Genomic DNA, 17,825 nt, shown 5'->3' on the forward strand with positions numbered 1-17,825 from the left:
CAAACAAGACCTCTCCTCCAAATCAACCCCTACATTGCCACAAAGCCAACCTGCAACAGCCAGTGACCAACCTAATGTAACCCAGTCAACTACAACCAGTGACCAACCTAACGTAACCCAGTCCACTATAACCAGTGACCAATCTAACAAGTCAACAACATCCTGGAACGACCAACCTTCAACCTCTGACCCACCTGCATTTCCTCCTGACCCACAACTCCACAACTCCACAAAAACGTCCTGCTGACAACAAGTGTCCAACACCACAAAAGATAAAAAAAAAAACGACTGAAACCCGAAGAGTCCTTACTATGACCGATGACAATGAACCCGCTCTAGAAGACATCACACAGATGTTTGTGGAAAGTTAAACACTCCACCACAATATACATGACACATATATCACACATATACACACATACCTGTTCTAATGTAATGCATTATAAATATGTTGTTATATTTTTCCTGTGTTAAAGTTTAGTCAAATGTTTTATTCTACTTTTCCACTATTAGTATTTAAAGTGTGTTTCCTTCCTTCCTTCCACATATTGTTATGTTATATACTACAATGTAAAATGTTACATTATTTACATTGGTTATGTTACATAAAAAGTTAAACTAAATACATACCACTACTTCTTTAACATGTTACTTTCTGTGCTTCCGTGTTTCTCAACCCTGTCCTGGTGACCCCTCACCACTGCACAAGTCTCCCTCACTTAACACACCTGATTCAACTTATCAGCTCATTAGTACAGATTGCAAGACTTGAATTGGGTGTGTCTCATGAGAAAGACATAGGTAGATTTATGAATACCTGCAAAAATTAAATTTCATTCTTTGCATTTGCAGTCTATTCAAATTCATGATATATATATATATATATATAAAATATATATATATATATATATAAAATATATATATATATATATATATATATAAAAAAAAAATATATATATATATATATATAAAAAAAAAAATATATATATATATATATATAAAAAAAATAAAAATAAATAAATATATATATATATATATATATATATATATATATATATAATATGATGAAAAAGGTCGTTTTTAAGTCTCAGGTTATAAAGGCTGTTTTACATTTTACACAAACCCTGGTTTACTCCAACAAACATAAGTTTTGTTTGATAGAAACAACACCCTCATCAGTTTTTGGTTTAATTTACTCTAATCAGTCCTTCCAGAAAAATGTGGAGTTTTTTTGTGATTGTTGCGGGCAAAAATCCTTGATTATGCGGCACATTCATGCACATTATCTTTAGGTCATGTTCCAAGAACATTTAAATTGGCAGTTATAAAACCACTCATTAAGAAACCACAATTAGATCATAATAATCTAGCAAATTATAGACCCATTTCAAATCTTCCATTTATGTCTAAAATATTAGAAAAAGTGGTGTCCGCTCAACTGGGCTCTTTCTTGCAAGAAAATGATATCTATGAAAAGTTTCAGTCAGGATTCAGGCCGCATCATAGCACTGAAACTGCGCTCGTTAAAATCACAAATGATTTACTCTTAGCTTCTGACCAAGGCTGCATCTCAATACTAGTTTTACTTGATCTAAGTGCTGCGTTCGATACTATAGATCACACAATACTCTTAGATCGACTACAAAATTATACTGGTGTTCAAGGACAAGCATTAAACTGGTTCATCTGACCGCTACCATTTTGTCTATTTAAATGGAGAAAAATCTATCATAACTTCAGTAAACTATGGAGTGCCGCAGGGATCTGTGTTAGGCCCTCTGCTATTCTCAATATATATGTTGCCACTTGGAAATATTATAAGGAAACATGGAATTAGTTTCCATTGTTATGCTGATGACACTCAAATATATATTTCATCACGGCCGGATGAAAACGCTAAATTATCCAAATTGACAGAGTGTGTTAAAGATATAAAAGATTGGATGACGCGTAATTTTCTTTTATTAAATCCAGACAAGACAGAGGTACTACTTATCGGTTCAAAAAACCGCCCACAAAACCTCTCACAATACAACTTTAACATAGTAAGATGTCCTGTTACTTTATCCTCTACAGTAAAAGACCTGGGTGTTATACTAGACTGCAACCTGTCTTTTGAAAATCATATTTCATATGTTACAAAAACAGCCTTTTTCCACCTTAGAAACATTGCTAAGCTACGTAATATGCTATCAGTTTCTGATGCAGAAAAGTTAGTTCATGCATTCATGACCTCGAGACTAGATTACTGTAATGCTTTATTAGCCGGTTGTCCTGCATCCTCAATAAACAAGCTACAGTTAGTCCAAAATGCAGCTGCTAGAGTTCTTACTAGATCAAGAAAATATGATCATATAACACCGATTTTATCATCACTACATTGGCTACCTATAAAGTTCCGTATTAATTATAAGGTATTGCTACTGACCTATAAAGCCCTAAACGGCTTAGCTCCAGTCTATTTAACGGATCTTCTATCGCCCTATAATCCATCACGCTCTTTAAGATCACTAAATTCGAGGCTTTTGGTCATACCTAGGATATCCAGAACCACTAAAGGAGGGAGAGCATTTTCACATTTAGCTCCAAAACTCTGGAATAGTCTTCCTGATACTGTTCGTTGCTCAGACTCGCTCTCCCAGTTTAAAACTAGATTAAAGACACATCTCTTCAGCCAGGCATTCATAAAATATTTTTAATCTTACAGTTCAAACTACAATCCGGTCTCTAGTTCATAAACACAAGAGGAGAACTGGCCCCCGACTGAGCCTGGGTTCTCGCAAGGTTTTTTTTTTTCTCCATTAGGTCACCTGATGGAGTTTCAGGTCACCATTAGGTCACTTGCCACTGTTGCCTTTGGCTTGCTCAGTTGGGGATATTTTGGGGATATTTAATTTAATTTTATCAATCAATAAATTCCACTAGAAACAAACCTTGTTGTATTATTTTAATTTAATACTGTGAAGCTGCTTTGATACAATCTGTATTGTGAAAAGCGCTATACAAATATACTTGACTTGACTTGACTTGACATTCATACCTTCATGTTGATGTAGGTCAGCAATGTTTAGAATTAACATTTAGAATTCCCTGTGGACCCGTATATCATGTCCTAGAAAGGTAGCAAATTGATCCATTTAATTTTCTTTTAAGTTTAGTACTGTTGACAAAGTGGCAACTTGTTTCCTCAATCTTGTTGAGGTGAGTGACTTTGGGTTTTTTTCACCACATCGTTTTGAATACTTGCGGAAGCAGTCAGAGCCTCTGTAATGGGAAAGCACACATGGGCGTGCAAACGAGTACACATTCTCTGTGTGGACTTCACACTCATTCCTGTTTTTAATGAGGAGGTCCATTGCAGTGATCATGTCAGGTGTTAGAAGCACGGGCAACATTCGTGACCTTTTACCTCGAATCTCAATTCTGTCAAAGTACTTTGCAACCTTCCTCTCAAACTCCCTCTTCATCATCATTAACTAACCACTTATAAATGCCTTACAACTGAACGTTATTATAAAGTGTTACCAAAACGAATATATATTTTTAAATATAATTGTAAATACATTTAGATGTCAATGTTTCTCAGATTAACCATCTTGAGTCTCGGGTGGACACTCCGTGCAACATATATTTTTGTGCCAAATACTAATAAAACAAATATTAGGTGGGTTCGGGGGACATCGGATGACTTTTATGGGAACTATTGATACTTTGAGATACATATATTTCACTGTTTACATTATAGCATATTACAATACAGCCTATAAGGTCAAAAGAAAACTAATTTATAATGAAAAAAAGTAGCCTAAGTCTACACAAGACTAAACCAGATATGGCTGAAATATATAGGCTATCATGATCATTTTGCCAACAATGATGTAGAACCATGGATTTTTTCACTTTATAACATGTTTTGTTTATAACTTAAAGGAGAAGTTCACTTTTAAAATGAAAATTCTGTCATCATATACTCGCCCTCATGTTGTTTCAAACCTGTATGAATTTCTTTCTTCTGATGAACAGAAAGGAAGATATTTAGAAGATTATCAGTAACCAGACAGTTTTTGGGTCCCAATGACTTGCATAGTATTTTTTTTTCCTACTATGCAAGTCATTGGGACCCAAAAACTGTCTGGTTACTCATAATCTTCTAAATATCTTCTTTTCTGTTCATCAGAAGAAAGAAATTCATACAGGTTTGAAACAACATGAGGGTGAGTATATGATGACAGAATTTTCATTTTAAAAGTGAACTTCTCCTTTAAACCAACATAAAATAAAAATGTTGACTACATTATTTAGTATAGGCCTACTTGATGATAATATGTAGCCTGCCCCCTAACAGTCCTCTGGGCATATGTACAAAATAGTGAATTATGTGATACGCCTACTGATACTGATGCTGCTTGAAGAGGTTGCAACTTGAAGGTTGTTGATATTTCAGTTCCAAAGAGAATCAAATTACATCACTCCCTCTCCTCCCAAAGTAACACTGTAGGCTCTACACCTCTCCTCCTAAAATAAATGGTAGGTCCTAACTGTTATAGGCTACTGTGCCAGGATTGTGTAGGCTAGGCTATATCACTAGTTTTACAAGCGCACACACTAAATGGAGAGCTAGGATTAAAATCATAGAAATAAAATAAATAGAAACGGCGTTGAACTGTTTGGCTCGGTCATTCATTGGTACACAAGAAAATGGCGACTGTTATTTATAATGGTGACATCAAGCGTTAGTTGAATGCGGAAGTAGGTCGCTAGCTCTTTGCAATACGGACTACCGGCACATCCGGGAACTTAACTGTAAATTTCGTCACCGCCCCTTTTTTGGGGAAAATAACTAGACTTCAGTACATAATAGCGACATAAAACAATGTCTGTACACAACCGGCAGGCGTAAATAACTTAAAGGTCACATATTTGCAAAATCGAAATTTCCTGGCTTTTATCATCATAACGAAGGTCTAGGCGCTATGTACTTACTGTCTAAGGGCCCTATTTTAACAATCTGAAACGCAAGTATCAAGCGCAAAACGCAAGTAACTTTGTGGGCGGGTCTCGGCGCTGTTGCTATTATACCGGCGGGATAACTGACTCTTGCACCCGACGCAAATCTAAAATGGGTTGGTCTGAAGTAGCTTCATTATTCATAGGTGTGGTTTGGGCGTAACGTGAAATAAACCAATCAGAGCGACATCTCACATTCCCTTTAAGAGCAGGCGTGCTTGTTCCATGGCGGATTGCGATTATAATGGCGGATTTGCCAGGAGCGGTTCACAGCCGAGGAGACCGACGTTCTCGTCAGGGCCGTAAAACATAGAGAAGTGACACTGGGGATGGAGAAACACACCCAAATCAGCTTCGGTTAAACAGGCGTATACAAATTTGGGTAAATGTGTAAGCTAGATTTATGCCTATTTTTTCACATCTTCATGGACACAACAATGATATTTTCCTCGTGTAATATTTTTCCATGTAATAATGTATGGTTTTCAAAAAATGAGAAGTTCTGCGTCTGTGTGTAGATGAGATAAGCAAAGTGCACACACTACATTGATTATGGCCAAGCATGCGCCCTTAAATAGCATATGAATAACATGCGCAACGCGCCACTGACTTTTGACTAGGTTTTTCCTGGTTAGTGGCGGAATTGCCTTCTAAACCGGCAAAATACGTTTGCGCCAGAACACGCCTCCTCTTTTCGCTGAACCGCCCCCGGGAGCGCAAATGCATTTGCTAGTTTACCGACGTGCGTCTGTGGAGGGAAAAGTCTGCTGTGCGCGGGTGCAAAATAGGAATGATACATGCGTCGGTGTACAAACTCAATTGCGCTGGGTGCAAGATAGGGCCCTAAGTGTCAACACTGTGGATCGTCAGACAAACGCACACTGCCTGCATTTAGATCAGATGTAGAAGATGTGGCTGAAAACGAGCCGTTTTGACTTCCTGCATTTTGTGACGCCACAAACGGCTGAGCTCCTCCTTCAGTCACTGCACACACACTACAGCTTGTTACCTGTGGATGCCCTGCTCATGCGTCTTTCCAATCGGCAAATCAGAAGAAAGGTTCGTGAACATTAATTAGATTAATTAGATGTTTTTAGCAGAGCTGCTGAGAGAGGAGCTGCAAAACGATATTTACCTGGTGTTTGATACTTACAACTGCAAATACCCCTAGCATTTGATAGATCTAACTACCCCTCAAAACATTAAAAATTATCTTAATTTTCACAAAATTCAATGTTTTTATCTACTTCAAACACATTTATTGCCCATGTCAGCTTCTGCTTATCAGTTTACATGGTCTAACTTCTAGGGAAGTAGATCCCTGTCCATTACTGTGGAGATTTTAGCTTTCTTTTACTACAACAGTATAACTTAGAAGACAGGAACGCTGACTCTTTGTGTTCAGTCGTCATGTCCTGTGAAAGATTGAACTGTGTTTCAGATGACGTCCTGATATTGTGTGTTATTGTACAGTTTAAGATAGTGTTGAATGAAAAGCCCAGGTCCTCATATTAGCTATTTTTACTACAATTTGTGTTCCTTAAATGCAAAGTTGACGCAGCCCTTGACTTCAGCAATGAGTCTCAGCCCAAAGGTGATTATGATGGAATGGGGGTGGGATTTCTTTGAACTGAAATAGGTCGGATCATTAGTTTGTTATAGTATATATGTTTCAATATGATCTTCATGTTTTAGGTGTAATATATGATCCTGTCAATCAAACTGAACAGACTGCATTCAGTCACTTCTGCTGTCTGGACGTGATGCTTTCCATTTGAGACACACAAACTTTTACATTCTTACACAATTACTGTCACAACGGATGATTCTTGATTTATGATCATGTATTATATTTTAAATAACATTTTCATATACAGTATATTTACACCATTGCCTATAAATGTTATGTAAATATTATGTAACAATTAGTGTCAGAATGGCTGATTCTTGATCTTGATCTTTTTTATGATATTTGTATATAATAAAGTTTTTAATCTCCTATAAATGATCAGTTTGTCTGCGCTGCTTCACTAAAGCAGAAGTGAAAGTGTTCCAGTCCAGATCATGTAACCAATCAAAGAGTGAGACTGAAACCCCATTTGCATTGTCAGGGTGGAGTGATTGTGATCCTCTCAGAATAGAGCAGCTCTGTCTCCAGAGACCATGTTCAAACCCCAAGAGCTTTATTTGACATTTACTGCTACATCAACCTTCTGAAAAGCACCTGCATCTTCATCTGTTAGTTGAATGATGTTGTCAGACACAAAGTGAACTTGTTGAGAAGCTTTATTGAATGTTGCAGCAAACACAGCAGATTGAAAGATCACACACACACACACACACACACACACACTCTCTTTCAGTATTGAGTTGTAAATCACTACAGCTGCAGCACTAGACTCATGTGAATCCTGCCTAAACTAAGTTAAAAAAAGTATTAGAAAGGCCAATCGCGTTTGTTTCCAGGAGTCTGAGTAAAGCTAAGGAAAACTATGCTCAGATCGAGCGAGAAGCGTTGAGCATTGTGTTTGGAGTGCGCAAGCTTTCTCAGTACATTTTTGTGAGAAAGTTCACGATGCTAAACGATCATCAATATTTGGTCCACACCATGGCATTCCCTCACTTGCTGCCAGTTGGATGCAAAGGTGGGCTTTGTTACTATCTGCTCACACCTATGACATCAAGTACCGAAAGTCAGAATTGCACAGGAATGCGGACGGTCTGTCCAGATTGCCGCTGGCTGACAGGGTAAAACCAGTAGCTGTCATTTTCTACTTCAGTCAAGTGGAAGAGGCCCCAGTAACAGCTGGGCAAGTATGCAAGGGCACACGCAATGACCCTGTCCTGTCCAAGGTCATGGAAACTGTCATGACAGGCAATGGTGTGAGCTATGACCTGGAGCTCAAACCGTATATCTCTCAGCATCATGAACTTCCACTGCAGTCAGGCTGTTTGCTGTGAGGTAGGAGAGTGATTATTCCACCGGCACTGCACAAATCAGTTACTTCTGGTGGCCAGAAGTAGATAGCCAAATTGAGGAAAAAGGACATGTACATCATGCCAGAGCATACGCAATGTACCACAACTGGCACACTGCACCCATGGGAATATCCTGAGAAGCCATAGCATCGCAATCATGTTGATTTTGCAGGCCCAGTTGAGGATTAAATGCTGTTGGTTGTTGTTGATGCACACAGTAAGTGGCCTGAGGTGGCAATCATGAATCAACCTTAGCTGAAAAGACAATTGAGAAACTGGAAGAAATCTATAGTCGATTTGGACCACCCATACAGTTTAGCCGCTTTCCGACCGGAGGAACCTTTTCACAGTTCCTAGAACTATTGGCTAAAGTACCCGGATGTCGGCGTGTTCGCACCGCAGGAACTAGGAACGATTTTAGTTCTAGGAACTCCATTTGTAGGAATTAATTTAGGTCCTACTTCAGAGTAGGGTCTAAACCAGCACTATAGGAACTATCCGTGACGTTAGTGTTCGCTGATGACCGAACGCACGCGGAACACCAGCACCCGCCATTTTTAAAACAGCTAGAATGTAAACACAGATTATAGCCTATATATTTACTCCAGAAACTAACTACACAAACATGGAAAACAGTGATAGATGGGTCCCCAAACCTTTATGCTGAAGAGAAAATCCAACACAACTTTGAGGGGACCAAGCCAAACATAATTATGTTTATCTGCCCAGCTAGCAACACTGGACATCAACCACACGGCATAGGCTAATAACCTTTTTTCATATACTGTCTACTTTCTATAACAGTTCTATCTAATAAGATATTAAACAGTACTGTTAGACAGATCGCTAACTAATAAACACAGAGAATGCGAGCATTGTTTGCTCTGGCGCTGTCAGCGCCGCCAAAATAAAGGTCCGTCGCGCCGTCAAAATAAAAGTCACCGTGCTTGCGTCACTCCCTTACCCCTCCTACCAGTTCCTATGGCCACTTGGCCAGTGCGAACGCAAACAGCAAAACCGAGTTTGGGGGAGAGTAGTTCTTAGAACTGTTTAGAAGTGGACAGTTCCTAGAACTAAGTTCCTGTAACTACTTGGTCGGAAAGCGGCTTTTGTCTCAGACAATGGCCCCCAATTTACATCTCATGAGATGGCCACATTTCTACTAGCAAACGGGGTTCAACATATCACGTCAGCGCCTTCCCATCCTGCAACAAATGTGTTAGCAGAAAGGTTTGTTCAGACCATGAATCATGCTTTGAAAGCTTCGCTTGGGCAGGGCACATTTCATCAACGCCTTCATGCAACAACTTCTTGCTGTGCTAGAAGCTAGAAGCAAGAAACTGTCCTACGACAAAAAGAGAATCAGGTACAGTGACAGAACCTGCGAGCCAAAGACAGAACCTTTTAGACAGGCTCACCAGTGCTGGCCCAGAACTATGGCAGTGGTCTGGAATGGGTTCTGGCTACTGTGGAGGCCCATACGGGTCCAGTAAAAACATAAAGTAAAAACTGCTGGCAATCTTTCCTGGAGGACACACTGATCAGTTGCTTAGTGGAGCCAATGCATTCACAGATTTTCCCGAAGTCACTGACGTTACTGACCAGATGAGTGACAGTACACCAGCTTCAGTAGTATTCACTTCTGAGCCTACAGCAAATTGCCCATCTGCTAAGGAACCGTCATCACCTGTTGTTCGGACAGAAAATTAAAACCAGACAGGCCAGCGATATCCAGTAAGGGAGTCGCGCCAACCTCAGTGTTTGTGTTATACCTCAAAAAGAGTAAGAGGGGAAGAAATGTTGTGTATTTTATTAAAGTTGTTTATTTAACTACATTTCCCATAATGCACACTGTTACGTGTGTTTCCGGATGTTCCGGTGTTATGTCTGACAGAGCAGTCACGCTATGTCTGTGTGTGTCTTACTTTTCTGTATGAGCTGTAATATTCCCTCATAACATACAATAATATTTATGGAAGGTCCAGTGAATTTCACGTGATCGTTGATTGTTTATTATTCATTTATGTTTAGGATGGAAAATGTTTAATACAATTCAATAGTATATTTATGTATACTTTTCATAATTTGTCATTGTTTTAGACTACACTCACCCTAAACTGATGAATATGAACAAACCTCATCTCTCCATTAATCCAACTCTTCTGACTCATTTCAGAGAATAAAGTGTCGGACAGTGAAACTCATATTTGCATCATCAGGGTGATTGTGTTCCTCTCAGAATAGAGCAGCTCCATCAGCAGATGTTCAGCGTCCTCACAGGAGCTTCATGTTACTGGAATACACTACTTCTCTAGTTTCTGGAGATATACTGGGGTTACAAACCATCAAATAAAGTCTAATGTTTCTGTAGAAGACTACAGAATTACTGACATTTATCTCCTTTTCATACAACATTAACAATAATGTCATTTTGCTGAGAGTCATGAAAATCATCACCATAGTGTCATTTCCATCACATCTCAAATGTTTTGTTGTGTTTAATAGCATTCTGCCATGGAAATTACATTTTTATAATTTTTTTGTAATAAATGCCAACTCCTTGGTCTTGCCAAAGGCTAATTCCTGTTAATATGTCATGCATCCTAAAAACACACAAATAAATTATATTTTCATACTTTACCACACAGCTTAGTTGTAAATGGTGTATTCATATTCTGATATTTACTTTGACTTTTCTTTATTTTCTTCACTCATCAGATGTCTCATATTTCATCTCGAGCATCTTCACTGACACTGTTGTCTTCTTGTAATTGTTCGGTGTGATGGAAATATGATATACTTTAATATTCTAAAGTCTCTTTCTGGGACAAGGGTAAAAATAATTCAATCTGCATAAAAAGAATTTAAAAATAGGCAAATTGGACCTTGTTATAACAAAAGAGGGGGAAATAAACCAATTGTTCATTCAAAAATTCTGATGTTTAAGAAACACCTGTGTATTACTGAAATAATTCCTCAAGAGCAGGTTATAATGGAGATGAAAGAGTTTCAGGTTTAGTGTTTGTTAACAGTGGGGTTTGTCGCCCTCTGCTGGTTTGGAGATGAACAGTCGCAGGTTTAGTGTTAGTTAACAGCGGGGTTTGTCGCCCTCTGCTGGTTTGGAGATGAACAGTCGCAGGTTTAGTGTTTGTTAACAGCGGGGTTTGTCGCCCTCTGCTGATTTGCTGTTGAAGAGCCTCTTGAGGAAGCGGAGCTGCAGGAATCCAGCAGTGATGATAACGAGACTCTGGACAGCAGACCAGCTGTTCACATAAGTGGAGTTGGACTGAAGCAGGTAGAAATCAGCTCCTCGTCTCATTCGCTCGTAGTTGTAGTGACGCCACATGTGGAAGACAAACTTCTGCAGTCTGACGCTGCTCTCCTGTATGCAGTGCAAAGCTTTATTCAGTTGGGTGTGGAAAATATATATGCGAAATAAAATACATCTCTTTATTTCTCTCAAAAACATAAAAATCTGTTGAATATTTCACATTGTTTTTAAAAACGAAATGAAAAACGAGAAACTGAAACATAATTAAAAGCAAATCATGTTACAGTATGAATATGTTTGTTGAGACTGCAGTTGTTTATTACCTCAATGAAAGACAATGTACTGTTTATCTGTTTCATATCCTCTTCTTTCTTTTTCTTCTCTTCTTCCTTTTGTTTCTCAATCTTCTCTTGTCCCTCGTAATACACACCAAAGTTCAGGAAAACCTGCATGCTCCCAAAGCGATTGTGGAAATTGCTGAAGCACATCTGATAAAAACCTGTACAGATACACATGATTATTTATTGATTCATTTATTGTTTAATTTATTCAACTTTTATATTTTTTATGTTTGGAGTTTGAAAGTGTGAGTTTTATTATGGCACTTTGATGTTAATTAATTTAGTATAATGTTTTATGATAAAAAATAAAAAACAATACACATTTGGAACAATATGAATTATAATTTTCTGGGTGAATTATTTTGTGTCTGAAGATGAGACCCACCAGTCTCTTCAACACTGAAGCCAATCTGACCACTTGCATCGTCAGCTTTGCCGACTATTAAGCCGCTCGGCGCATTAACAATCACAGAAAGATGTCTGTCAATGGCCACACCAGTCACCAGCTGGACCTGAACACACACACACACTGAGCTGTAACATTCGAAGGATTCAAGTGCGCACTAATATTTAAATGCAGAACAACGTCTTACCATGAAGTGTAAGAAGAAGCGCTCTCCATAGTGAGCAAAGTGCCAGAAGCACTGGAGGTCTCCGGCGCGCAGCATGATGGCAAAGTCATACTGATCCGCTCCCCAGAAAAGCTCCTGATCTGAAAGCTCTGGATGAGGGTCTTTCAACTCTCCACTGTTACTCAGCCCAAACAATAACAGAAGCCAAAGATGATAAATGCCATTCTGTAACATTTCAGATTTGAAATATGACTGGCAATAAGCTAAATGAAACCGGAGACCTATTCAGTTTCAGTGCACTGAAGTTTCTGATGATGATTAACTTTGAGTCTGACGTGTGGCTCTAAAATTTGTTCAGCCCTTCACAGGTGGGAAAATCCCAGCTAGGCCACAGGTGCTCTGGAAAACATCTCTGAAGTATTTTCAAGAGACTAGAAACAAATGATTTTAAAAAACAATTTTGATTCCCTATACCTACTGTACTTAAACATAATTTCAAAATGAATTACTTATTTCACTGTGCTGTAACTATGTAAAATCTCAACCATTTACGTACAATAATTATTACTTCAATAAAATAATAATAAATGATTATTGTTATTACACAATATATTTTACATTATAGCTGCTTTATAGTTAATATACAGTTATGTATTTTTTTATGTTAAAACATGTCAGTAAAATATGTCATTAAAGATGTTTAAAAGATGTGGTCAGTAAAGATGACCATATTTATAAGGTGTACATAATGATTCAGACACAACATGAATGGTAGAATCCAAAATGCTTGAAACAGAGACAAGTAACAGACCCAAAGGGAGGGTGTCTTTGAGGAGGGCGAGGAGCTGCTGATGGACAGGGAACTGGAGAAGTGTGCAGAGGGGAACACCACTGCAGAGCCGATGAAGGGAGAAGCCAAGGCGGAGGCCTGATGGACCTCCTGGTTGGAGCGTGGGTGTCACGGATATGGTGGCTATAATCAAGCGCACGACGATGGAGATAATAAAGAAGACTTTAAATCGGGGGACCAGAACGGAGCCCGCAGTTCAGGGGACCAGGGCAGATCCGGCAGTTCAGGAGACCAGAACGGAGCCCGCAGTTCAGGGGACCAGGGCAGATCCGGCAGTTCAGGAGACCAGGGCGGAGCCGGCAGCTCAGGGGACCAGGGCAGATCCGGCAGTTCAGGGGACCAGGGCGGAGCCGGCAGTTCAGGAGACCAGGGCGGAGCCGGCAGTTCAGGGGACCAGGGCGGAGCCGGCAGTTCAGGGGACCAGGGCGGAGCCGGCAGTTCAGGGGACCAGGGCAGATCCGGCAGTTCAGGAGACCAGGGCGGAGCCGGCAGTTCAGGGGACCAGGGCGGAGCCGGCAGTACAGGGGACCAGGGCGGAGCCGGCAGCTCAGGGGACCAGGGCAGATCCGGCAGTTCAGGGGACCAGGGCGGAGCCGGCAGTTCAGGGGACCAGGGCAGATCCGTCAGTTCAGGGGACCAGGGCGGAGCCGGCAGTTCAGGGGACCAGGGCGGAGCCGGCAGCTCAGGGGACCAGGGCAGATCCGGCAGTTCAGGGGACCAGGGCGGAGCCGGCAGTTCAGGGGACCAGGGCGGAGCCGGCAGCTCAGGGGACCAGGGCAGATCCGGCAGTTCAGGGGACCAGGGCGGAGCCGTCAGTTCAGGAGACCAGGGCGGAGCCGGCAGCTCAGGGGACCAGGGCAGATCCGGCAGCTCAGGGGACCAGGGCAGATCCGGCAGTTCAGGGGACCAGGGCGGAGCCGGCAGTTCAGGGGACCAGGGCAGATCCGGCAGTTCAGGGGACCAGGGCAGATCCGGCAGTTCAGGAGACCAGGGCGGAGCCGGCAGTTCAGGGGACCAGGGCGGAGCCGGCAGTTCATAACATTTCATATTTAATGATATTAGATGATTTGGTAATTACATTTAAAAGACACCTTCAATAAAACATTTGCATTTGGTTTGTAAAGGTGTTTTTATGCTGAGTTTTCACTGTTCTGACCAGCGTGTGGCGTTTCCAGAGCTTCAATACAGTGAATCATTATGCAAATCAATTGGTTCAATGGTTTCTAAAAGCTTTGTTTCTCCCATCACTAGAGCAATATGATTTTGGTTCATTTTTAAATCGATAACAGCAGATTATGCGGTTGCACTTTATTTTACAGTATGTGCACCTACATGTACTTACAATGTACTAAGAAAAGTACTGGATAATATAAGGTAACTACATGGGTTCAGGGTTAGTACCTAGTTATTACCCAATTATTTCAATTACTATAATAGTATGTATAGGGAACAGGACTGTAAAATAAAAAGCTACTGACTATCAAACATTGTTTAGTGTGGAATGATAAAACACAGTTCAATAACCTTAAGAGGATGAATTTCAGAGGAACTATCCTACAGCAAACACTGAACCCTCATCATGGTCTCCTAACAAATCAGCCTGGTAGGCTTGCAGCAGTGACATTGTGTTTAGACAGCCTGACCTGGGGCCTGTACCATGAAGGTAGCTTAACAAACTCGGGGTTACAGGATTAGTTTTGAGTTGACAAAACCAAACCGATGCAATCAGGCTTTATTGGTACCATGATGCAGCTCATCAACTTTCTTTGTCAACTCAGGCTTTGATCCTTAAGCTATGATTACTCCACGCGCGCGTGCACATAAAAGAGTGACGTCGACACTGAACAACCAATCGCGGGTAGAGCGAGAGCGATATATTTTTCCGCGGAGGAGCAAGAGATAATCATTCATAATTACGATTAATTTAAATATGTATTTCAACCTCGAAACAATACAGTCTCTGCTGCCAAAGCAAGAGAAGACTGTTGGAGAAAGATTGCTGATGGTTAATGTGTAAGTTAAACAAATACGTTCTATATTTATGTAAAATTATGTATGTATATATGTATGCCTATATGTGTAATATAGCCTATAGATTATTTTTATAATATATAAAAAATGTGCATGTATGTACTAAGAAAGATTAATATTCATTGATTTTTAGATTTTTAGATGCAACCCCAACTCCAAATGTTCTTGGCAGCAGATAAAGACAAAATATAAAAATATAATTCAAAGTGGTTATTTCAAGGAGTTAATTCAAAGAGTATTTACCACAACCTTTTATTACTTTTGTGAACATTTTATCACACTTGTTTGCAGCAAACAGAAATAAAGAATTAAATTCAGAAAACCAGAATACACTGGCGGAGGAGTTGGCTAGGCAATAAGGGACGGCCGATTATGGATGGGATTACAGGTGCTGTACAATCTGACCCTGGTGCTGGCTCCTCTAAGCAAGTAACACTGGGTACGTGTGCAGTACATTACTACTTTTTTTTTAAGATTTAAATATGGCTGACTGTATGTTCTGCAGGGAAATACAGTGTCCCTGTTGAAGCTAACACACACACACACACACACACACACACATACACATACACATACACACACACACACACACACACACACACACACACACACACACACACACACACACAGTCTCCCACACAGAGGTCAGTATGCAGCAGACAGAACACCAAACATAACCTGCTTTACAACAGTTATGCTTTACATTGGCCTACTTTTATTTATTAGGGTGAAGCAAATGATGAAGACACTCTGTCTGTGTGTTCTCAGACAGTTGCTGATGTGAATGCACTGGGCTTTTTATTATGGCAAACATTTGAATGTGTGGCATAAAAAAGGGACTGGCCCTTGCACATCTCTTTTGTAGGATTTTTCACAACCTGCCACAGAAACTGAGGCCTCTACCTCAGTGGGCTTCAGAAGAAATGTGTAAGGATTTAAAACCCTTGACATAAATTACAGTCAGTCCTGTGTTTGTAGAAAGTCAAGGAACTTTTTGTGATTTTGATGAGCCTCCAGAAAACTTGTAATGATCATGTTTGTGGTGGAATTATGTTTCAGGTGGAAACCGACTCAGTCAGGGCCCTGTACAAAAGGAGTCTTGAACTAGACTGCACACTAAAGGAGACTTGAAACAGACTGTTCACTAAAGGAGCTGACTGTGAGCTGAGGAGGCTCCAAACAAAATCAAACAGCTGGATAAAACTGATCTCAGTATGTATATAGTTATATAGTGTGTATGTGTATATATATATATATATATATATATATATATATATATATATATATATATATATATATATTAGTATATATAGTATAACTTATTTAACCAAGTAACACTTTAGTATGAATATTTATTAATGCAACTTTCTCTTGCTCTCTTTCTTTCTCCCTCCCATCCCACAAAACCAATAAAACAGTTTGAGACATATCTGCAGTTTCAATGTGCTTTTATTAAGTGTAATATTGTATGGTGATTGCATCTACATCTGCACCAGCTGGGTGGTCAAGTGTGATCGGGTCAGTTTCATCGGGGAGAAGCTGGTTTTGTGTTGTTTCTCGCTCCTTTCTACTGGTGGCTATATTGTGCAGAATGGCACATACAGCCACTATCTGTGATGCCCGCTCTGGTGACTCTGAAGCACCGAACACAGTTGAAATGTGCCTTTAGGATGCCAAAGGTCATCTCTATCTTCACTCTGGTTTTACTGAGGGCCACATTGAAGCAATGCTGTGGCTCTATCTGAGGGTCATGATAGGGGGTTATTGTGTAGGTTTTTCTATCTCGGTTTAAATGAACAGTGTTTTGTACTGTACCAAATTTAACTTGCTTTCCTCAAAGCGCTGACACAACACAGACTCATGGAAAATTTGTAAGACAAGCACTGGAGCCAGGCCATTTGGCATCCAAACTTGATCATATGTTCATGACCACAAGTCGTCTGCAGATGAAATGTTTAGTAGATCATTGTTATATCTGTTAAAGTTACTATTAATTTAAAGATTCATCTCACAGAAAATAATCATCTCACATATTCACATCATCTCTACCTGAACATTAAGACTGTGATAGGACTTCCTATTAACATAATCTGCCTCATGTTCCCCTAGAGCAGTGGAGATTGGAGCAATAGACTGCATACATGTTGCAATGACTTGGGAATCCTATCATAAGATTATCAGAAGAATAATAAAAAAGATTCAAAATAATTCTTAACATGTATTATATTGTATAGTACATTTGTGAAATTTGCTTTTTGAGAAAAAAAAAAAGTGTTCATGTGATGTCACCCTATCAATATATCTTACCGGCAATTTTATAAAAGCCCTCTTTTATGGACATGGTCGATAAATGTCCGGGGAACATTATTAATTAAACTTTTCATGTAGCCTACTCCTGACGAGCGAAGAGGACCACCTTGCGAATGGTTCGACAAACATATGTTTTCCCCTAGCTTCTGTGCGTCACCCACCGTGCAAGAATGTACCACTTGCAAAAAAATAAATAAAAATGCAACGCAATACAATTTGCGGTACAGTAAGTGCATGAATTCGACGTGTTAAATTCTTTATGTGCGGCTCAAGAAGTTCGCAAAGATAAGACATTCCTTCCGCGGAAAATCTGTATCTTTCATACAAGTAACTATCAGTTAAGGCAAGGGGATTTTGTCTGGCTAAAAACTCTTTCTTTACGAAGTGCTCGTCAAACAATTTGCGCTGAGATGTCCACCGGATTTGGAAGAAAAGGTGAAGTCATTGCAACAGACACTTGGAAT

The 17,825-nt window shown here is 39.8% G+C and overlaps 1 protein-coding gene across 1 annotated transcript; it reads right to left on the reverse strand.

Moving 5' to 3' along the window:
* Positions 1-11,124: 11,124 nt before the first annotated feature.
* On the reverse strand, positions 11,125-14,226 carry LOC311071486 (transmembrane emp24 domain-containing protein 6-like). Its single transcript, XM_084095883.1, has 4 exons — positions 12,192-14,226; positions 11,984-12,110; positions 11,581-11,756; positions 11,125-11,368 (listed from the first exon to the last, which is right to left on the reverse strand). The coding sequence occupies exons 1-4, from the start codon at positions 12,402-12,404 to the stop codon at positions 11,138-11,140; spliced, it is 747 nt and encodes a 248-aa protein (XP_083952009.1). The 5' UTR covers positions 12,405-14,226; the 3' UTR covers positions 11,125-11,137.
* Between the last annotated feature and the right edge of the window lie 3,599 nt (positions 14,227-17,825).

This window comes from Abramis brama (genome assembly GCF_963993115.1).
Source record: "Abramis brama genome assembly, chromosome: 20".
NCBI lineage: Eukaryota > Metazoa > Chordata > Actinopteri > Cypriniformes > Leuciscidae > Abramis > Abramis brama.